Source organism: Ciconia boyciana, chromosome 16, assembly GCF_034638445.1.
Source record: "Ciconia boyciana chromosome 16, ASM3463844v1, whole genome shotgun sequence".
Taxonomy (NCBI): domain Eukaryota; kingdom Metazoa; phylum Chordata; class Aves; order Ciconiiformes; family Ciconiidae; genus Ciconia; species Ciconia boyciana.
Window position 1 is genome coordinate 6,920,120 of NC_132949.1, and position 23,875 is coordinate 6,943,994.

General features: G+C 35.7%; 1 protein-coding gene across 17 annotated transcripts in view; it reads left to right on the plus strand.

The window, feature by feature from the left end:
* Positions 1-23,875, plus strand: part of MBTD1 (mbt domain containing 1) — a 40,761-nt gene that overhangs the window by 14,641 nt on the left and 2,245 nt on the right. For 9 of the 17 annotated variants that reach the window (XM_072881448.1, XM_072881446.1, XM_072881449.1 and 6 more), the window contains 13 exons: positions 2,285-2,402; positions 3,049-3,183; positions 3,664-3,752; positions 5,091-5,325; positions 6,638-6,693; positions 6,987-7,091; positions 7,946-8,093; positions 10,734-10,816; positions 11,136-11,370; positions 12,010-12,087; positions 18,136-18,327; positions 21,088-21,150; positions 22,130-22,599. In XM_072881448.1, coding sequence (XP_072737549.1) covers positions 2,285-2,402; positions 3,049-3,183; positions 3,664-3,752; positions 5,091-5,325; positions 6,638-6,693; positions 6,987-7,091; positions 7,946-8,093; positions 10,734-10,816; positions 11,136-11,370; positions 12,010-12,087; positions 18,136-18,327; positions 21,088-21,128 — 1,515 coding nt within the window. In that variant the 3' untranslated portion in view covers positions 21,129-21,150; positions 22,130-22,599. Of the gene's footprint in view, positions 1-2,284; positions 2,403-3,048; positions 3,184-3,663; positions 3,753-5,090; positions 5,326-6,637; positions 6,694-6,986; positions 7,092-7,945; positions 8,094-10,733; positions 10,817-11,135; positions 11,371-12,009; positions 12,088-13,029; positions 13,124-18,135; positions 18,328-21,087; positions 21,151-22,129; positions 22,600-23,875 lie in introns of those variants that run through there. The other 8 variants (XM_072881455.1, XM_072881457.1, XM_072881460.1 and 5 more) reach the window with 5 other exon arrangements.

The window sequence follows — 23,875 nt, forward strand, 5'->3', positions numbered from 1 at the left end:
CCCTTCCAGCCAGCAGATGAATAAGACTTAACACTTACGTAGTGCTTTGAGTTTTTCAAAGCACTGTGCAATCACTGATTGATTAATCAGATGAAGACAGAGAAGACATGAAGGAAGGTGGCTGTTACAGCCCTGGTTTATCCAGTCTTCCTCCCTTAAGAATATTCATAATGAGTGAAAAAGGAAAAGATGGCACAGTATACCAGGTATACTGTAAACCATCACTTCAGGACAGTAATGTTATCTGGCATTTCAGTAGTGATGCTACACAGGATGGCGTCCTTCTTCTAAAGGGTGAGCCATATGGATTGGTGTAGGAGAACTAGCAGAACCAATATTTTCACAGACAAGGACAAATTTAACTTTCTGCTATTTCCCTCTATACCAATCCACGTTCTAGAAATAAAGATTTGTGACGTTTCCGTTACCAGTTGATGTGAGAAGTGTTTCGATATACTTTTCTCTCTGAATCAACTGAATAGATGCACAGGCAGTAAAATATATTTCAATTAAGTGCAGCTGGATTATGAAATTATTCAGCACTGCCATTTTTGATTGTTTGGCCTCATCTGTATCTCTATACAACGCAACAAGATTTACTAAAATATGCAGTTTGAAAAGTTTATCACCCCAATTCAATTCAAAAAGCTACATGTCAATTTAGAGATGATCGCGAATATGTAATAGGACTTGATTAAGAAGCTGTATCTGCATATTTTGTGTGTGAAAATAAGCCATCATCTTTCAAGCTGTTTTTTTCTCTGTCTGCCAGATGACAGAAAAGAGCTCTGCAGTCTAGACTGGTGTAGATGGGACATAGCAGAACATGAAGAGACCAGGCTTCAAGAATAAGAAACTGCCATGCTTGCAATAACTTATTTTTCCTTTAATAGTTAAAACTAGTTTTTAAGTTTTGCATGCCTAGCCTCAAGTATTTCTACTAGTGAAGAGTATCCCTTTTTAAGATAAGTTTGGCTTTTAGTGCTGCTAGTTGGCTATTGCTGATTGCCAGCAAAATTCCAGTATTGTGATTTCCAATCATTCAGAATTAATCCAACTTTCTTCACGTGCAGGGCTCAGCCAAAATTCTGTGAAGTTGGAGGCTATTGCCACTGAGCTGATAAGTTCCCTGTTTGCAAAGAGCTTTGTAAATGAGACACAACCTTAGAATACTGTCTGCCCACTATGGTACAGAACCAGAAGGTCCCTTCAATTGTCCCTGTGATACCTGGATATTCTCTGAGCTGATAAGAATTTTTTTCTCAGAACACCTTAGAATTGATATGACTGTTGTTCTGAAACACCCCAGATACAAATCTTTCCCTTCCTGGTGATCTCTAGTTTAATGTAGACTGAGTCTTTTTCTATTTTGTTACCAATATAACTTCAGTTGAGTCACTTTTAACGTTTTAGATTCTTCAGCACTGTGCACTTCTGATATCTCTACAATACCGTCTTTGACTATCTTTTCATGATGCTCTGTTCAACAAAACATTCTTCTTGAGATAGCAAACTGAATGTAATTTTTATCTCCAGTTTCCCCAAGTCCTTAATAGTTCGTCAAGCTTGTATTTTTGTTACTAACACATTAGTCTAAACCTTTGGGACAGTGTGTGAGGAATCTAGCTGTGCACTTCCTTTTGGCGTTCATTAAAAAGGTGCCACTCAGCCTTCTATTCTTTGTGCTTGCTTGATGGAATGATCTCTTGCAGTTGATATGAAAGTCTGTTCCTCTGAGAGATGCGAACCCATGGGTGATAAACCTCACCATAATAAATTGTTGGAATAGATTCAAGAAATAACTTCTAGGCATTTTTTCAGGAACGTTTCTGATTTACAGAATGTAAAGATTTTAATGTCTGAGGTACAGGTATGAATTTAAAGTACCACAATTTTCTTGCAAGTAGAAGTGCAGAGGAATTACACTGTTCTCACTAAAATCAGAAGCTTGCACCTAGTTGAAACATAGTAGAATAAAGCTGACCTGTGAGTATATGCAATTTGTGCTTGTGCTTTACAGATTTTTAAACTTGGAATCCTATAGTTTTTGCAGGAAACACACAGTAATAGTTGTATACAGTTACAATACTACACATAAGGTTCAAATCAAAACCAAAGTAGGTTTTCATGAATGACTTTTCTAAACATATGCTTATGTCTCATCCTGTGTATTGATTGTTTTGTCTTTTTAAGTTCCTTGTAAAATACTAATATAACCAAAAAAAAAAAAATTATTTTCACATGGTGAACTGGTGACTTTTCCCCCCCCTACCTTAAATGATAGGCACCTATGGGGACATGCTGGGGTGATATCTCAGAAGGAGTGCGAGTGGAGGTTCCAAACACAGACTGCAGCCTACCTACCAAAGTCTTCTGGATAGCTGGAATTGTAAAATTAGCAGGTGAATATATTTTAGTTGAAAGTATTAAAATAATCAAAATAACTGTGTGAAGAGAGCTAATAATTTAGTCAGTGGTCACCTGGTTAGTAGAATGTTGACACTGGTTAAGTTGTCAGAGCTGTGTCGATAGGTTATATGTTTTAGCATTATCACTATGTTACACTGTTTTACAGTGGTTTCAGTGAAGCTCGAGAATGCCTGTTTGTGTTTTTTTTAATATTGCCTCAGAGTACAGTAAGAACAGTGCAGAATGAAGAGACAGGAAATTGTATAATAGCTAGCAAGTAAGCCTCGTTATACAAATCACTTTTCTTGGTTAAAAGTACAGTTAAAAATTCAAGGTCACATAGCTAAGATATAAAAAAGCAGATACTGTGGATAATTAATTTTGTCCTCCTACATATAACTTCTAAAGGTTTATAGTTCAAGAATTTTAATTAAAATTTGACTTACATGATAGTACATGCACATTTATCAAAGTAATCCATTCTGTGGATTAATAACATGCAGCACTGTCACATAAGAATAATGTTCTAGTCTAGAAAATCCAACGTAATATACATTATGATTGGTAAAGAAATATTAATAGATCTTTCATAATCTTGTTTAATTTTTGTCTTTTTTAAATGGGATTGCTTTCTTTCAGGCTACAATGCTCTGCTAAGGTACGAAGGCTTTGAAAATGATTCAAGTCTTGACTTCTGGTGCAACGTTTGTGGGTCTGACATCCACCCAGTTGGTTGGTGTGCAACCAGTGGGAAGCCCCTAGTCCCTCCTCGAAGTATGTAACTAGTAGCCTTACTGATTGATATAGAAGTCTGTCTTTATTAAACTACATTTGCTCATGGTTCAGATTTCAAAGTATTTTTTTACCATAGCAACTCTTCCAACAGTTTTGAATAAATCATTTTAACTTTTGGAAAAATAAGGACTTGACTGATGCTGAACATGTTTCTTGGAGTAGCCCATCTGATGTGACTTTTTAAGTTTTTAAGATGAAGGTAGAAGCAGTTAGCTAACCAGTGATGTGAACATGCACTGATTTTATTTATATTTTGTTATTAAATTCTTTGCCCTGACATACCCATAAACTTAATCTTGGGTAGCATTCATTCTCTAAAGAGGTTTTTGTCATTATTGTAATCCAGGCTTTTTAACAGTCATCTGGGATTTCTTCTTTACATATTCCAGACTCTAATATTGTCTCTAACGGACACAATTAAAAATCAGTGGCTTATTTTTTCCCCTTCATTTGCAACAGCCATCCAACACAAATACACAAACTGGAAAGCTTTTCTAGTGAAACGACTTACTGGTGCCAAAACACTTCCTCCTGACTTTTCTCAGAAGGTAAGGCTGATGCAATATCAATGATGTACTGTAAACGAAATTGCAGCACAATGTGAAGAACTGAAGTATTTTAAAATGGCACATTAGTTCCTTTTATAGTGAAGACGATATAGTAGTTTCTTCCCTTAAATACAGTTTTCCTTGGAATCTCTGTTTTCCATTTATGTCCGCACTTGTCAGTATGTGTTTGGAAAACTGTTTCCTCTAGCAGAAAGCAATTTTCTTTAAAAACTAGTTAGTCTATTTTAATTTTAAAATACCCCAATTTAAAAAAAAAAAAGTGCTAATAAGCTACCCTGTGATACATAAGAAATACTAAAACTGATTTTTCTAATTCAGGAATTATTTTTATCATGCACTATTTCAAGAAACTGAACAAAATGTGTTAATATAGCACATATCTAGATACAGTAAAGTACATACTTCTAAATGTTAATATTTTTAATCTGCTCCAGAATAGATTTTTTTTTTTGCTGTCTTTTAAGTCATGTCTTTAAATGTGGCAGCTGCCTGTATAGTGTGCTGTAAGTTTACTTACTAATATTGTGAGATGGTACATAGCTTTTAGTAGGAGTATGAGACTTATTTGTTGTCTTACACTGCATCTAATATTTAAAAACAAAAACAAACAAACCAAAAAACCTTTCTGTAGTTGTTCATTTCTATTTAAAAATTGGCTCAGTTGGCAGCCAAATTAAATTGGCAAGATCTCAACACTTTGGGGATTTCATGATGGAAATGGCAAGTGACAGATACTGATTTTTAAATGGAATGTAATTGTCACAAGGCAGACTAACATCTATTTCCATTCTCTTCCTTTCTTTTTGGTATATTATGAAGAAATATGTTTGTGAGTGGCCAGCTTTAATAATGTTGAAGGTTTGTTTTCCATGCCTTTTATAATAAAGTATTTAAATCCTGTTTTTAAAGTGCTATATTTTGGGTGGATGACAAAGCAAAAAAAAACTGTCTTGGGTGGTTTTTTGTTGTTGTTAAAATTGTTCCTCAAGATAATTTTATTCCTTGTTAACAACTGAACAAACTTTCATTAAGTCAGTGGAAAACTCCTGTAACCTATGTGAGAATTGTATTAGGGGCTGAACTTGCTACAATTAAAACATTGTAGGGTCTTTTTACTTAGTTTTCTGAAACATTTCATTTTTTCCCCATGCACAATGAAATATAAGAGAAATCGTTTCTGTCATTTTTGCAGGTTGATTAACAAGTACTTGAATTAAATGAGAAGTGCATTGATACTGCGCTTTAATAGAAGACAGATGACTAAGGAGAAGCAGTGTATATTCTTACAGAACTTTTTTTTTTTCCTATTACTTTAAGGTGTCTGAGAGTATGCAGTATCCATTTAAAACTTCCATGAGAGTAGAAGTTGTTGACAAAACGCACCTTTGTCGAACAAGGGTAGCAGTTGTAGAAAGTGTCATTGGGGGACGGTTAAGATTGGTGTATGAAGAAAGCGAAGACAAAACTGATGACTTCTGGTGCCATATGTACAGTCCACTCATTCATCATATTGGTTGGTCTCGAAGCATAGGACACAGATTCAAAAGATCTGGTAAGCTTGTGTTTTAGACGTGTCTTTGTGGGCAGTATTGGCTTGTGAAGTCTGACTTAAGCAGTACTGTCATGTTATTCAAGCTAGTTTTATTAATTGTATAATGATCTTTAAAAATTTATATAATGCAGCCCAGGCATTTTGCCAATTATATTACATTTAGGAGTTTCCGTTAAAGTATAATTAGTGTATTTTGCAGCACTGGAAAAGCCAAAATAAATTTTTAGTTGATTTGTAGTATGTCAATATCTAGAAAGATTCAGTGATAAACGGTGGTTAACAAACTGCCTAGGCAGGAAGGCCTTGAACTACAATATTCAAGCATGGTAAACCTCATTTTTCATGATGATACCTGGAATTACACTGTCCTGCTCCACAGACTCCTAGTTTCTTCATGTTTGTCTCTTTTGTACAATACAACATGGGCAAGTATCCTATTAGATACTGGATTTTTTTTTTTTACTTGCAAGTTTAAGGACTCCCTTATATGCTCTCAATAAAAATATATTATTTTTATATTGCAAGATTTACATGTTTTAGAGGACATAAGGAGATGGGCAGGGAAGATGAAGTGACAGTCTAATAGATGGTACATAGTTAAGGCCCTTGTCTAAAATACAAAAATACTTGTATCTGAAATATTTACGGTTTCTAAACAAAAAAAGTCTGTTTTTTAATATTTCTCTGCTCCATTGAGCTTGTTTCCCTTGTCAGAAACAGAATTTCTGTAAAACATTCCACAAGGCATCCCTTCAGGAAAACCTTCAGTTTTCGTAGCGCTTAAACTTTCACTTAAACCATTTATAAATAAGAGTAGTTAGAGAAATCAAGAACAGTGCTACTTCCCAGAAATAATGCCTCTAACAGAGTTCCAGGGATTCCCCTTGGAAAGTAGTATTCAACAGTTGGCTAAAACCAGCTACATGCATGTATTTAAAGTGATTATGTATAATTATATTAAAAAATATATATATAATTTTCTGTCGTAACATAGTGCAGTTTATTTGCCAATTTTTTGCAAAAGCTTCTATGTATATTTGTATCAATTTTGTTACATGATCAAGTGGTCTTATAAATATTGGAAATTTTTTTTTCCATAAATGCGATTGTGTTATAGAGGTATTTCAGGTAGAATTCAATAAGGAAAATAGACAGCTTATGTCCTCCAGATTTTTGTGGTAGTCTTATTATAAACTGTGGCCCTTCCACACCAATAATATGGTTGCATTGTACTAGTTAGCATATTCAGAAAAACATACTGTCTGCTCTATTAACTAAACTCCTGAATAATATGTACTATTACTCCTTGTAGATATTACAAAGAAACAGGATGGACATTTTGATGCACCCCCACATTTATTTATGAAGGTGAGTTTGCTAGCAAGAACACTGTTTTCTCAGAGTTGACTTTCTCAGAGTTGATTGAGGACCTTCAGTTCCTGGTGTGCGTAAAACAGACCTGAAGTGCTACTTAAGTCCTGGAAATATGCCCAGCACAAGCATTACTTTTTTTTATTCAACACTTACCTAATTTGGCCTCCTTGACGTAGGCAGAGATGATAGAACAGGTATTTCAATCGATTGCTTTGATGGTGTGGGGTTATATTTTGTTCCAGGCTTATTAGATTCTTAGCTTCTGGTGCTGTTATGTGATTCTTTAGGTAAAAGAGGTTGATGCAGCTGGAGAATGGTTTAAAGAAGGAATGAAATTGGAAGCTATAGACCCCTTAAACCTTTCGGCAATATGTGTGGCAACTATTAGAAAGGTAAGGAAACAAATGTGTATTTTTGGGAAGGTAGATAGGAATCCTTTTTTTACTCACCTTTATTCAGGTTTGAAACAAAAAGCTCAAAAACAAAACAAATGCAGTTCATTCACACAGTGAATGTTTATGGAATAAGTCCATTAATTGTTTATATACAACTGCTAGGAAAAAGAATATACTCATGTAATTTTTTTTTTATTTTGACTTTAATCTTTGGAAATTCAGCCTTACCTTTAATTGGAATATAGTATGTTTGTGAAATTAATTTGCAGGACAATCTTCTAATTATAACAGATGTTGTGCAGCTGTTCAGAAAGAAATCTCATCTTGCTCACTTGCAAAAGTCTATGAAGACAGTTTAAGGACAAACTTTTTTCCTAGCTTGATTGAAAGGGACCCCATCCATGTGAAATCTGTTTTAAAAGAGGAAGAAAATGTAAAAAGCTTAGCAGAATTGCATAACCTTACCAATGAGGAGTGTGGGTATGATCTCAAGTCTTTTTTTCTGATTAATGGTGTGCAGAATATCCTTGCAAGCTAAAGAGTAGACTGAATTACAAAGTTCTAGAAGTAGAACTGATCTTCACAAGAAAAATAAACTAGAGATCAGGAAAAGGAAATGTTCATCTCTCGTACCTTTGCAGTTAACAAAGGTACATTTGACAATAGTACGCACGATCTTGGAGACAGGTATGATTTGGAGTTTTTTGTTTTGTTATAATTGAATGTCCTTCTAAGTGTACTTCATTATTGTTGAGTTACTTTTCACTCTTTTGAAACATGGCATGCTTTCTTTCTAGCCTTATCACACAGTTAAAGGTATTTAATGTAAAATTTTGTTTTTCTTTACAAAGGTTTTAGCAGATGGCTATCTTATGATTGGGATTGATGGCTCAGAAGCAGCAGATGGGTCTGATTGGTTTTGTTACCATGCCACTTCCCCTTCTATTTTCCCTGTTGGTTTCTGTGAAATTAACATGATTGAACTAACTCCACCCAGAGGTACATATAGCATTCTGACCACATTTTATTTTGAATATTTTTTCAGTGATATTGTATGTGCCATATGCTTTGTTTCTTAACTCAGTTTACAAAATTCATGTCACTTTTTAGGACTTTCTCAAGTCTGAAACAAATACAACAGCATAACTTCAAAGTAATCTAAAGCAGAGATAACAAACTTTTCATTTAGAAAAAGTCAAATTGAACATCTGATTGATTCTCTGGTCAAAATAATTTGCTTTTGCTGTCAGAAATTGAGGATAGCCACTAGTTGAATAGTATATTCATTAAGTGAATGGGAAGTATGCTAGTCACTAAAGGGACTGTTCAGAATATGTCATTGCTTGGGAAGCCCTGGCCACCAAAAGGATTAACGAACATTGTAAAGAATCTCTGACTTAGGCTAATTTGCAACAATACCAGTTAATTTTTTTAAGAATGTGCACAAACTTGAGCTTCAAGGAAGTAGCCATTAGAACTGTATGCTGAGTAATCCCTTCTGTGAGAAAAAGCTGTCTGTCCACTAGCACATATGCCTACAAAAGACTGTATTGCCTTCATTTTTCCATTTTATTGTCTTGTTCTAGCAATTTATAAAGCGGATTGTAACTAGCTGTGTAACAGCAAATAATGATGGTTTTCTATGGATTTTTTTCTCCATTCTCATTCTTGCAGGCTTCTACTTGTATTTATTCAATTATTTTTCTAGGTAATAACTACAAAGACAGTGTAATGCAACATGAAGAAAATAATTTCATATCATTTTCATTATTGCACACTAATGAATCTGTCATCTTTGAGGATGTGGGAAGTGCAGTTGGACAGATTTACTATTATTTTTCAGTCAACTCATGCAGTGAATTTATTGCCTAGAAATTCATGGGCATAATCACCCCTCAAAAATATGTGGTGCTAGAGTCTCTTGCAATAGGAAGAGTTTTTGTGGGAGAAAAAAGCATGCATATCGATACATATCAATCAATTTGGAAATAAATACATTAAATTGATGATACAGAATAGGAGAAAAACCCTTCCTTCTTCTGTGATGAAACTTTTCCTCTTTACTCTTCAAACACTACTTACACAATAGTATGTGAATTTTGTTGTTAACGGATTTATGATACTTCTATGTTTCTTGTATCGTGGCAACCTTATTCTTTATCTTCGTGTATATTTTCCCTTTTATTGCAGTTTTCCCTAACAGACCTGTATCATCCACTGAGAGACGATTATAAATCACTGATAACAATAATCTAAAAGTCACTTGGAAGAGGAATTAACAGGAGTAAAATACAGAACATAATGCGCATTAATGCATTTAATAGGATCAAAGTGATCAAAGCTGCTCAGCTCTTAGAGATGTGTATTTTGCTTCCCAAATTTCGGGCTTGAAAATGGACAGTTTCTTAATTCTGACTACTCTAACAAGGACCATGTGCATGTATCTCTAGTGTGTGTGGTGAGAAGTTAATTAAAGGATTTGCATACAAATATATTGGTCTAGCCAGAGGAACTGTGCATTAAGAAGAAAAGAATTCATATACAGGACTGATACATTGTTACCCTTCTTAATTGTTAGCTATCCAGCTATATCTGTTCATGCAGATATTACATACCTAATGTGAACACTCTTTTCCAAATTGCATTTAGCAATGTGGATAACTTATTTAAGTTGCTGTGAAACCATTGGACTTTATAAGCTCATTCCTTCCAAACACCTTCATCTCTTGCTGAAATCAGTAGAAGATGAAGATGCTTAGACACTTTCAAGAATGGGATTGCATTTTGGGCTGTGAATGTTAGCTACCTGATGAGTCTGGCCCTGCAGTACTGAGCTATGACGCAGTGGGAGCTCTCTACCCCCACTTAGATGATATCCAGCTGTTTCCCATAACTCCCCATGCCACACCCACTACGCTGCAATCTTTTCAGAATGTCCGTCACTGCATACTACCACAAATAAATCTTTCAAGCTCCAGCTCAATCTTGTTGCTCCAGCTAGAATTTGAGAATTGTTGGTTTAAGCAGTTGTAGAAGTTGCCCAAAGTAAAAGAAGTCCTGTGTTTTATGCATATTCAGTAGATGAACAAAAGCTAAATATATTTGAGAGACTATTTTCTTCCCTTTATAATAGCTTTTAAGATTGGAAACAAAAAATTCTGTAATTTTCCATATTATTGCTATTTTTAGCCTTATTTAAGTTTTAAAATATCCATGCTTGTTCTTACCACTCTGTTCCTAACAATTCAGGTGTTTCAATAGTGGAGCTCTTTCCCCACAGGAAAGACACTGGATGTGCTTAATTACATGATCTGTTCTGGGTCATTTGTGTGGGGCATTGTAGAGATCAAGGACCTACGTGGACAGAAAGCTTCAATTACGAATGATTAATCGTAACATTAAATGACACTTTCTATATTATCCAGAGGTTTATTCATCTTGTTTGTTGCAAATGGGCAATGTCCAGATGACTGTCTTGTCCCTTAGACCAAAGCTCAGAGAGTGGAAGTTTCTGGTGTTAATGTTTTGCTTCTTTGTTGTCTTTTTAGCCATAACACAGTGCCAATATACTATTTTTGTTGTTGTTCTTATGCATGAAGTTTGTAGTTGATGTATGAAAATGTTGTTTAAATTTCACAGGTTATGCAAAACTCCCTTTTAAATGGTTTGACTACCTCAGGGAAACTGACTCAATAGCAGCACCTGTAAAGCTTTTCAATAAGGTAATAAACATTATACATGTGTATTTATAATTAGTATTATCTTTAAATTTCTGTCTGCATAGTCCATGGGATTGACCCATTTCATTAAATACAATTTTGAAAAGCTAAGACAACAAGAGACTTTTAGAAATAAGAACCATTTGAGCTTGAATATTTCTGAAATGTCAAATAAATGCAGGGGTGCATTAAACTTCTAAGTGGTACTTGATATTTTCCTACTTCAAGTTGACCGAAATACTCGCTTCAACACTGTGCTTAAACCATTTCAATTAACCTGTTTGTTTACTGATGTTTGCCTTGTTTGTGTTGGCTTTTCCAGGAAGTTCCAAACCATGGGTTTCATGTTGGAATGAAACTGGAGGCTGTTGATCTGATGGAACCTCGCCTGGTATGTGTGGCCACAGTAACTCGCATTATCCATCGTCTTTTGAGGATACACTTTGATGGGTGGGAAGATGAATATGATCAGTGGGTGGATTGCGAGTCCCCAGACCTCTATCCAGTGGGATGGTGTCAGCTAACTGGATATCAGCTACAGCCTCCAGCGCCACAATGTAAGTTCCTGTTTTGTAAATAATGTAACGGTTGCTTACTGGTCCTTGTTCATGTGTGGTGGTTTTGCTAACATCATCCTTTTTGTTATGCCTGGTGACCTAACTTGAAAATAGAACAAAATCATGCTAATGCTTAGCAGTACACAGATCTAATCTCTTCCACCTTGACTTTTAAAGTTCTATATGGGTGTTTCTGTGGCTACTTACTGTTTTTTAATGCCAGAAGATGCTTATCTCATCCAGGGACAAAGCCTGTTACTTACTCGTCAGTTCTGGATAATATCACTGAGAATTTATATTGCTTTAAGATTGCAAGTATATATGCTTTACATACTGAATTTGAGAGAACTCAGTGTGTGCATAGCTATTCATGTGCAGAAGGCTGTATTTTTAGTGCATCAAGATTTGTCCTGTCAGGTCAATTTATATGGTAATAATTGACAGCTGTATTTTGAGAACTGTTAGTTGTTTAATGGGAGTGTAATAGTAGTTTAATGGGAGGTTTTTCCCATGATAAAGGTATTCTGCCTTCATTCAGTCACTAAGGAGAAATTCTTTAACTGTGTAGCAGCTTTGACACATTCTGAAGTGTTTTTCCAAAATACTATACTTTAATTTTGAATTCTTAATTTTTTGTAGCATCAAGAGATAGCCAGTCAAGTTCATCAAAACAGAAGAAAAAAGCTAAATCACAACAGTACAAAGGACATAAGAAAAGTGGGTGACAAAGTAGTGTTTGCACTTTTCCTGTTGTTTAAAAAGTTTGTGGTCTCTCCCTAAGTCCCTATTCTATTTGGAAATCTTTGTGTGTAAACAAGGTGTTATGCTTAAAGGTGCAGTATGCCATAAAAGGAACTCTTTCATTGAGAATAACCATTTTTTATAACTTGCAACAGGGTTGATGTTGCTAATAATAATCTATATGAATTGTAGGTGGACAACTGTTACAGTATTTTTGGTATTCGGACATTATTTTAGTTGAATGATACATTGACTATGTAGGTATACTGCCTTATACAAAATACTCAGGTATCAATTAACACTGTTTTAATTCTGCTTTTTGTAACACGAGTGTAGGAATAAGAACCAAGTTACTTGGATCAGAAAGAAAAAGATGTACAAAATTTAAATTACCATTTAGCTAGTTCCTTTTTAAAACAAAAAAGTGACTTATTTGCCAGTTTTTTAGATGAGACATCTGTAGGAAGCTGTATGTAAATAAAACTTTTATATGCTTATTTTCAGCAACAATAAATAGCATTGCTGTATGTGACTATTCTTGTCACAATAAAACATAGTAATGACATTTTTAAGAATCTGAAGTATTCAGGTTCTTTCCATAGTAATTGTTTTCCTCTGGATCAAGTTATCTTCAAAATTCACAACCAATTTGAATTTGCACAAATGCACATTTCGCCTTCCTCTGTATTTTTACTTCCGTGATGCTGTTGGTTTAAACTGAAAATCTGTTTTGTATGAGTAAAATAAAGGGAGTAGAGGCAGCCAATCGTAAGAGGACCTTGTGCCTTCTCCCATCATTCTTCTCTGGAAATCAGATCCATCTGTATTCTCTCCTCTAAGCAATATTGTACTTTCATATGGCAGTTTTATTCCAAAGGTTCTCAAGCCATTTTTCCAATAATTTGACAATTTTGAAAGGCAGCTACTTCTTGAGTCAAGAGCAGCAGCAACATGACAGCCGCTGTACAAGAAATGTATGTGCAAGAGCTGAAGTGGTAAATAAGAACATAGGGTAAGCCTATAGTCTTGTTAAGTGCTACACAATTTTTAATTATGTTTATCTCAAGATTTTACAGTACTTTTTTTAAAAAGAACCAATTACAACTGGGGGGGGAGGGTTTTTTCTGCCACATAAGAATGAATAGTTCTTCTTGATAGAAGTAGATGGTCTAGTTCCAGACAGCCTAACTACGTATATTACATTTGGAGCATCAAATCGTTATGCTGACACATTCTTTTGGTGTTTTCTTGGAAACAGTGAAGAGTTGGAAAGAAGGTGCAGTATTTTATACTACAGGCATACGGACAGATCAGCTACAGAAAAGGATCTATTATCTGTCATCTTGAATTGGCTCTGCTTCTTTGTTGAGATATTTTCTAATAGGACAGCCTCGCAGACAATCAAATCAACAGTTTTGTTGATGTTGAAAGTTATTTTACCTGCAAACTTGACTAACAATATTTAACAGTCCTTAATATGACATTAGGAGGGATTTTATTATGTGAAATAGTCTTCTAAGCAAGAACATTAGGCCTTTCTTACCATTAAAATCTGTATCATCTTGACTTACTTAGACTTGTTTCCAGAGTTTTGTTGCTCTGAGACTTGAGTTCATCCAAGTATAAAACTAAAGTTTTAAGGGACATTCCCTGAAAGATAGCAGAACAGTTTTCCCCCATCCCTTAAAAACTCACTTTGAAATATAGAGGGTGTTGAAATCCAAACTATGCTGTTCTATATATGTGAGGTGTAGCTGCTTTGCAGCTGTTCTCAGCAAAGTGTATTTCCTGATGATGAATCCTTATGTGGTCTTTAAATTCTGCACAGCCTTATCTTACAAAGCATCGATCATTTTCATGACTTCAGTATTACTGCCAGTGACTTCAAGAGTGCTTCCAAAAGGTGATGTGAATTTCTAAGGACTATCATGTGTCTTTGGCCACTGGTCCTAGGTGAAGGAATAGTTATGGGAGGAAAGTATTGGCAAGGTGAAAGATTTCATAAAAATAAAGCTTTAAACATGTTGAGGGAAAAGAACTCTAGATGAGTCTGACACTCATTGTAAAGTCTGATTAAATGGACCAATTGCTAGGTTGAATTGTGCAAGGTGAACTAACTGCCCCTAAGAAAACTCTTGCATAAAACCTAGAGCAGGAGTCTGTAGACAGATGCTGATCTATTTTGAAGTGATTCAGTTTCAACCAGAATAGTTATCAAATCTTTATTCATGGAATTAATCAGCTAATCTTGAGGTGATTAGAGAAAAAAAAATTCAGACAGGTTTGTGTGAGCTAAAAAAAAAAATCTGTCATCAATTTCCCTTATTTCAAATCTTTTTATCTTTGAATGGTAGTTTGTTGTATTGAAATAAGATGCATCCACTGATTTCTGCTCCATCACAGATCTAGCTGTTGGGGAAAGGCCCATTGACCTGGGATAGGAAACAAGATACCTTCATTCTGAGTAGGACCTGAAGATAAACTCTGAGTTGGGTCTACCCTAGCTTCCTGCAGTGATTTTGAGAATTGTATCAAATGAAATAAAAACAAAGTATTAATCTGAGGCTTTCTCTGTAGTAGAAAAATCGACCTAAATGAAGAGCTGTGCTGCAGTTGTGTAGAGCTAATGTGAGGAATTAAAACCCGTGTCTTCCCAGTAAATTTGTGAACAGATTTATTAAGGCAAACAGGAGCCTTCTTCACTAGTCATTGCAGGCAGCAACCTGTGCTATTTTGGTCTTTGGACATAAAAATAAGTTGACCAGTGGGTGCCACGGATAAAGCAGGTGTCTGGGAAGTTCTTACGACCTCTCGTTAGGTGCCTCAAACATTGCACTGTTTCTCCTTTCTGCTGTTTGAGGAAATAAACAGTAAAATCCAGATCCTGTTCAGAATCTTGCAGCAGTATTTTTAAAATAGAATTTAGGTACAGAAAAACTGCTGATTTGAGAATATCTAGAGAAAGCTGTGAGTGCTGTTGCCTTAAGCTAGGGAAAGATGGCTAGATCATTGATTACCTTTGTGTAGGACCTGTTCTTGGATAATTCTAGTCTGTCTGAGCAGATTTTGTTTAGCAAGCTATGCTAGACCATCCTGCTCCTTACCTCATCCCTCTCCTTCCACATAATACCTCTGCAAAAGTTTCTTGATATCTCTCTTACAGTAAGGTGACACAAACACTGGAAAGGAAATTCCCCTTATCTAGTGCCACAGGAAGGAGATTTGTTCTAGTGGAATTTGTTCTTCATTTCTCACTAACCTGAAGTAAATGTGGGCTACGGAAACAAGGAAGAACTTCTGATGGGTTTCTTTTTTGGACTGCTTACTCAATACGAAGAAATCTACTTAATCATCAAAAGGAGAGATGAGAATAAGGTCATGAAAGGTTATAGTTGGCTGCCTCTTACATGTTTATTCTTTGTAGGTTACAGTAACAGAAGGGCTGAATCACAGGAAATAATACTAAGAAAATGTTTCTGTAGCCTTTTATTGTTCAGCACTTGTAAATAAAAATAAATAGAAAGCCTTATTTTGAAAGGGATTTAAGTCATAAAACTGTATAATGCAGTAGTAATGCTTTTGTGGTAAAGTAACAACAGCTGATTAGCAAGAAACTCTGTCTATGTCCTAATTAAACTAGATTATTTTAGAGAGGTGTTACTTCCACATATTTTTCTCATATGTACTCGCAACACATTCCAGAATGTCTTTGAGTCATTCTGCTGTGTATAATAATGCAGATTTCTAATGCAATATTTTACCTCCTTACTGAGTCCATTGAGAAGCGAGTAGCATGTATTCAGTGTGAAGTAGAACTGACTATCCCATACTGAACTCTGCCATGATGGGGTCATGGTAAAAGAGAAGAAAGTCAGACTCCTGTTCTACTGTACCAGTACAGAAACTAGTATAACCAGCTGAATTATCACTCACTTAACACTGAATGGGAACAATTTAACAAGCCTTGCATCCAGCCATAATGTTTAACTTCTCAACAACAAAAGAATACAAGAGAGGATTTTAAGAGATCTTGGTTTGGAAGAATTTCTTAATCCATAAAAACAAGTAGATTTGGAGCTGAGAATACAGCTGTGCTTTTTTTCCCTTTCTTTAAAATCTACAATGGGCAACATAGCGTAAGTCACAATGACATAGGGGGAAATTAACAAGTAGTTAATGAGCCCACATTTAGTAATGAAGATAGAAAAATTACATGTCAGGTTGTTACCCCTTTCATATAGAGGCTGATTATAATACAGATGTCCCTAGGACTTCTTTTAAGCATCATTTGTTTTTGTTGACTGTTGGGAATGCCCAAACAATGATTACTAATACACAGAGCATGAAATATTTTTCTTAAAGCTGTAACAATATCTTTGTCCTATTTTAAATAAGGAGGCTGTCCAAAAGGGAGTAGAAATTAACTAGCATCCTACCTGGCCTAGCCTTCAATAAAGCTGGTATTTTTTCTTAGATTTATTATGTTGCTATGCAAGCAGCTTGTCATGTTGACAGTGAACCCATTCACTAGCATTTGGATTGTAAAGATATGCTTATTTTACCCTTTTGAGTTTTCTACTTTTAATTAGAATGTTTTTTAACTGTAATATGTTCTGTGTGCGTGCAAAATACCAGGTGGACTGTTTGAATTATGCCTTGGGCCTTCTGCTTTGTCACTGCCTTCTCAGCCAGCAGCGTGTCCGTCACTGCTGCTTGCTTTTTATTCAAAGGAAGGAAGATCAAGTTACAGGTAGTTTGTATGTTTGCTGGATAGTTACTGTGTTACTTGTTAATTTCTAATTGCAAGTGTAAGTTTTGTGAATACTTGGGAATCACTTCCAATTTTGTTTCCAGTAGTGTTTATTTCAAGCGGGTAGGGCTTTGTACTGTGTTCCTACTGGTCAGAAAGCTGTGCAGATGAATACTCGAAGGGTAAATTACCAGTTTACCTAGACAATTCATTAATGATGTAGTATGCAGTATCTGCTCATACTGTTTGCTTTCTAGTAGGTGTATATATTGGAATAAGGTTATTGAAACGATAATGTGACCTCAACATTTTAAAAGCTGGGATACTGTAGACAACATTCTGCCTAATTATGGTGTTATCTCTCTAAAAGGCTCATCCTGAAGTCAAGTTGTTTTGTAAGAATAATATTTAAGCATGGTGATATCTCTAGCATATGCATAATCTAGTTGCCTTTTCTCTTCAGGGCTAGGCTTTTGTTTGTTATGTCATCTTTATCTGACAGTGCTGAGAATATTTAAACATTAGCAACCATAGTTTTGATATAGCTGAAAGCCAGTGGAGATGTTACATTATAGTGCTTGCATCCCTGATATTGTAGGGAAGTTTCCTCGGGTACAGAATCAGAGCATCTAAGTGATAAAGGAGGAACACATTAATAATTTGCATGGGAAATGTTTTCATAACTTTTTTAATGAATGCAACATTTAATAATTTGAAGGCATTTTGGAAGATATTTTTTCTAAACACCAAAATGCTCATTGATGTTTTTAAGGCACTGTAAAAAAGGGAAGCACCATTCTAAAGTAATTAAGAGTATGTATTTTTAAGCTAGGTTTTTGGAGGTGATAAATTTTGTCTGGACTGGATTATTTCCCCAGAGCCATCCTTTCTGTCTGTCAGGCACACACACTGAAACAACTGCAGTTTCAAACTGAGCCTGTTTATCTTGGGTGTCCAACCAGAGGATCGTATATTGATTGTGCAGTGTAGCTCCAACAGAAGCAATTTATGGCATTTGTATTTCATTGATAGAGTATGAAATAAGTGGATCGTGTTTCTAAGCAATGCACTTAAGGTCCTACCAGCCAGTCTCTAGAATTCACTAACTAAAGTGGGATTGAGAGCAATATTCCCAATAACTGAATGGTGCCATTGTACAGGCCCTCGTTTTCCAGAATCAGTGAATATAAAGCAGAGCCATTGCTCAGTGAACAGTCTGAGTTACCTAATGCACTTTAACCCAAGCGTTTATTTTAGTTTGACTTGATGTTTAGAGAGGAAGATACCAGTTGGGAAGAAACCTGTCAGTTTGTCCAGCCCACCCATGACAGGTGAGGTGCGGAGGAGCTTCTCTGGTGATGACGAGTTGACTCCTCCTCCATATCGAACCCTTCCAGCACAGACAGCCCCGGAGGCCTTCCAGCCTCCCAGGACTAGCCGAGAGTTCAGTCCCAGCCTCAAAACAGGTAACTAGTCACATCAGTCTCTGTTACTGCAGAGGGAAATGACGGACAGGGTGGGGAACTAAGCATGGTCTAGCATGTAATGTGCTGACTCATCAAATCTTTCTTTTTTCTTTTTTTTTTCCCCTTTAAATTTTGGTTGGTTTTATTTTTTTCTGTTAGAGAGCTTTTCATTCTCACTGATGCACCATGTCACTGAAATAATCATAGGAAAGGATTGCAGCTGTTTTAGAACTTCATAGGAGGCCATGTTGTAGGCTACTGAGGCACAAAGGCACAGAGGAGCTCTGCAGAGTTTTAAAATACAAAAATACACTCTGTAAAACTGAATGGTAGTGTGGATTTGGGAATATTTGATGTAAGCAGGAAGTTAGTGTGGATTATCTTTTGCAGAGGAAGTAACTGTATACAGTAAATAAGGAGTGATTTTTGCCTTTGTCAGAAAAAGGCAGTTATCTGAGAAGATCTTCAGAAAGTAAGCATTATTTGAAGTTTTGTGGGTTACTAATATAGATAATATATTTGAAAAGAGTTTGTCTTTTAGAATTTGGTCTTTTCCCTATTTTTGCTGTAAAACTTGGGTTTAGTTTAAGTATCGACAGTATAATTGTGCATTGTGTATGAGTAAGCAGAGAAAAACTCTTAAAAATTAACTTATCGGTAATATTGAGCAAGTAGATTAAAATTTTGAGCTTATTTAGGGATAGTTTACGTAACGTAATCAGTCTTCAATGATAGAAGTCCACTGCAAGGATCTGGTAGTTTTTTCTCTTCCCTTTTCCTAATATGTATGGCAATATAATGTAGCAGGTAAACAAATTATTTCTAACAAATACGTTGTAGCAATATGATCTGTCAGACAAACTGGATTATGCTGTCCCTGCAGGACAGTTGCCAAGTTGATAGATTTAGCTTCAGATTTGCTTGATTTACTCCCTTAAACCTGCTTTAGTCTGAGCAGGCTGCCATATTGGCACTTTTCATCGACTGCGGAATACATCCAGACCAGTTTCTCTTGTCTGTGTGTTATCCATTAACAGAACGAGACATGGTAACCTACTTGCCGCCTTTAGACCCCAAGGACAAATCTTGACTGTCTTCTGCACACCTCTCAATGCTTCTCAAGAACTCCTTTATTTTTACTTCAGCTTGCTACTCGTGTGTACATGCCTGTGTTTTAACAGAGTCTTTGATGCAAAAGAGAAACCTTGCTTAGGAGAGAGTGTTCTGGAGTGTGTTTTTTCTACACAGCTTTTCTTCTCTTACTGCAGATCTACACCTAAATTGCATTTATGTAGTGCACAGACATGCACAGGCTGAGTCTTCTGTGTCATTAGATTGCTGAGTTCCTACGAAACACCTGTGTTCTTTGGTTTCTGATACCTGATGCTTTCTATGATCATTTTGGGGGAACTTTTCAAAGTTCTGAATTTTGGAGAGGCTGGACAAAGTTAGTTTTATTTGTGATGTAGCCTTGTTATTGTCCAAAGATGTTTAACTTTAAATTGAAACCAGCAAGACCACACCCTTTAAGTCTGGGGAAGAGGAGGGCATAACCCTGCTGGTATCATTATAATAAGAACACATTTGAGATCATCAGGAACTTACTAATTGCGTGCATATTCCTCAGCATCGTACACTGCCTCACATTTTAGCAGCTGTAGCTAGAATGTAGCCACATCGCAGGTGATGCTTATATGGCTTTGAATGGAAGTAGTGTAAGATTAGTAATGAGACAGGCATCTGCTCTAAAACTTCTTATCTATAGGAGATCTCAGTAAGGCTCATTGAACAACTCTCTCCCATTTTGTACTGTCATAAGCACAGGAGAAGGTTTCAGTACTTCATCTTGTACAGTATGAAGTGGTTTTGCTCTCTGGCAAAGTTGTGGTGCTTCTTTAGCGTACACGAGTGCTTTGCATCTTTTAGTCATATGAAATGATCTTTTAAGCACTGAAATGCAACTGTTGGACAGCTTTGCTTCTGAAAAGAGCCTATAGCCAGCCTGTCAGAGGAGATAGTTCTGAGATACTCCTGCTACTTCTGCACATATTCTTGACCATATTGCTCCATTCTATATTGATGTTTTGGGGGTTTGAACGACACTGCATCAGACGCAGTCTTTCTTTGTTTCCAGGCAAATCACTGAGACTAAAAAGGGAGTACCTCGCACATCTGCATCCCTTTTACTTCCAAGATGATCAGTCAGATGACTTCCATTAGCTTTTTTTATTCTTCTTTCAAGTAACTTTGGTATAGCATGCTCTTATGGAGAATTGTAGTTAAAAGCTGTATAATAGGGACAGATGAAGCAAAGTATCATTAAATATCTAAATGTAAGGATTTCAGTTCAAATTAGCCAGAGGCAAGCCAAATTATGGAGGCTGCTATTACTCTTGTACCTGCAGAAGCACTCTACAAATACTGGGGGTAGAGAAGAAAAAGAACATGCCTGGTGGATTTCAGATTGTATCCCTGACCTCTGTGTAGCCTTTGCCTAAGGTATTAGGAGCATATCCCAGTAATCAGTTCTGTGTCTTATCATTTAGACAGCACTTTTTTTGTCCTCCACAGGTCAAGATTCTTGATCAGAGTTGGGCATAATGCAGGGAAAAGTATTTAGGGGGAAAAAAAAAAAGGGATTGTGGGCTATGTAGGTGGGAGGAGGCATCTATTAAAGAAAGAAATGAGGAGAGCTTGCATTATGCTGCAACTTTTTGACATTTGTTAATATCTTAATTTTCAAATTTTATTTTTATTTAGCACAAGAGTTTGTTTCAACATGGAAGATGACAGAAAAATAATAAAAGAATAATCAAATGGCTTGTAAGTTATTGCAGGGCTACTAGTAGGAACAGGTTATGGGGTGGGGTTTTTTTGCTTTCACTGCATATTTCTGCATTTCAAGATACATTGGTAATGCATATAAACTTTGTATTCAGTAGCTATAAGCTTTAATACTCTTCTCATTCATTTGGTCATAGAGAACCATTTATTTTTGTATAATCAACCCTTTAATGTGGGTACTGCACCTTTAATGAAAGTCTTGACATGTTTTGTTTTCAGTGTTCTTTTCATTGTGCTCATATTTTGATAGTTATCACTATTCATTAATGAAACTGGAAAAGTAATTGTGACATTATTGCTATTCATAACATCTTTTTTTATGTCTTAGATCTCATTTCTATTTTCTTTTTACAAAAGAAAGAAGAGAGAAGATTAAAACTACAAAAAAGCTGTTTTGCTTGAATGAAACTTGCCTTCTGGGATCTTAAAATTTTTATGATGTGTTGAGAATCTTTGTCAATGTTTTTTCTTGTCTCACATAGACCATTTACAGTAACTGGGCGAAGTAATGTGATTTGTAGATTGTAAATGGCCAACATTTTTACTTATTTTTACTAGTGTAAAGACTAAATAGGAAGTAAACAGTAAACAAAAGAGTAAACAGTAAAATAAGTGTTGTTATGAGCAACCATCATTATTCCTATTAACACGCTCAGTTACCTTCTTAAACCAGTGATTTAAAATAGTAAATTCTTGAGAAAAGCCTGTGGAAAATGTATTATTCTAAGTAATTTGTTCAAATGTTTAATATTAGAGCATAACTTAAAGTTCAATTTACGGTCAGAAAGCATCTGCTTTCTGTGGGATACTGAGTGTTAAAAGAAGAATCACTAAAATGCAGGATTTAAGAAAATGGGAAATCTAGGGTCTGTTCTCAATTTAATATGAAGTATATTTAAGGAAAAGTTGTACTTACTTTGAATTTTATAGATCTTTAATGTTCATTTTTTATTTTTAGTTACTTCATTGCAGCTGAAGGAGGAGTTGCTAGATGGAGAAGAGTATAGCTTCCTTCAAGGAGCATCTGATCAGGAAAGCAACGGATCTGCCAGTTACTACATCAAACAAGAACCATAAGGCAGCTCAGAAAAGTGAGGGGCAGAGTATTGGTGATAGGAAAAGAGCCTTTCTCCAGGACTGACTGATTTTGTTCCCACTTCGATGGTACAGTTCAGGTGACTGTACCTGGGGCACTTTGCTAACTGTAGATGAGTTAGACTCAGTTCAGAATTTTTTGGAAGGGCGGGGAAACTATTTTAGTGAAAAAAGATTTTTCAATTTATTAAAAACAAAAATGGACACTTTTGTGTTGTATTTGAAGCTTTTGAAAGAATTTTGTAATATTTTCAAGTTCAGATTTATTGTGCATTGTTAACAAGAACTGAAATTCTAATTTTTTGGTAAGATTAAAGTTTAATTAGCATGATTGTGGGAAGCGGTTGGAGGAAGATATAGTTGCAAATACAAATGAACTGTCATAACAAATGAACCTTTTTGGTACAAGTTGGGAGACTTTTAGACTCTTGTGAACTGCACTGGTCACGCCTCTGTTTTTTTTATTGTGAAAATAAGGCATTTAAGCCCTAATTTAGAGGCATAAATTGTATGTGGAAGGTAATCCTGTAAAGCTCTACTCAGTGAGTAGCCCCAATTGCAATGGAGCCGTCGCCTGAGGAAGATTTTAACTTTTCAAGATGTTTTTATTTAGTTTAAAGTACTTCTTTTTTTTATATATATACAAATTTTTAAAACAAAAAAAGTTCCTTAGGGTCTGATTCAGTGCCCGTTAATATCAGTAGCCTTGTCTCCATTGACTGCAGTGGGCATTGGATTGGGACTATAAAGCTCTTGTCTGTTCATGGATGTCTGTAGTCTTGGAATGCTTCAGCAAATGTTTACAGAGCCCTATGCCAAACTGGAACTTCAGAAAATTCCCTCCTTTGGAAGACTAGTTTTAGCTAGGAGTTTAGACTAAAGAAAAAACTTGGACGGACAGTAACTCGGGCCTCCCTTGGTAATGGGAAGGAACTTCTGAGTATTCTTCTGATTATTTTCTTCCATTCAGGAAGACGTAGATGTTTCCTTACCATCTTAAATATTTATTTGTGAACATTCAAAACCGATATTCCACGTGGTTTCAGGTGAGCTAAAAGGAGCCATACATTGCGGATTAAAAAAATGAGTTCAGTTCTGCACAGCCTGCAATATTCTTTTCTTGCTGCAATAGTGTAATATGGAAGTTGAGACTTGAGAACAGTATATAAATCATATTCTGTCTAGTATATAATTCATAAACTGGATTTGCTTATTGCCTGGAATCCTTGTGTCTCACTTCAGGTATCCCATTAGCCTCACCTGCTTAACTGTCCAGATTTTTTAAAGGCAGAAGTCATATAAAAGGGTGAAAATGACTACCAGTAAAATACAAAGTATTTTAGCATGAGCTCTTAATAATTTGGATTTTGTCTCTCTGTATTTTTGAACTTTGTACATTTTTGTAAATTATCACATTCATGGAGTTGATTAGTAAAATGGTTAATCAGCCCTGCAGAGCTGTGACTGGAAAAATGTGCATCAAGAGCTTTAGCTTTTACCAGTAAGGTTCATTAACTAAACTCTCAGGAATTAACTGCATATGTTCTATAAGTGCTTCTGGGTCTTAGCAGGTCCCCTTCAGAGCAGTACAATGATCATCTGACTCTTG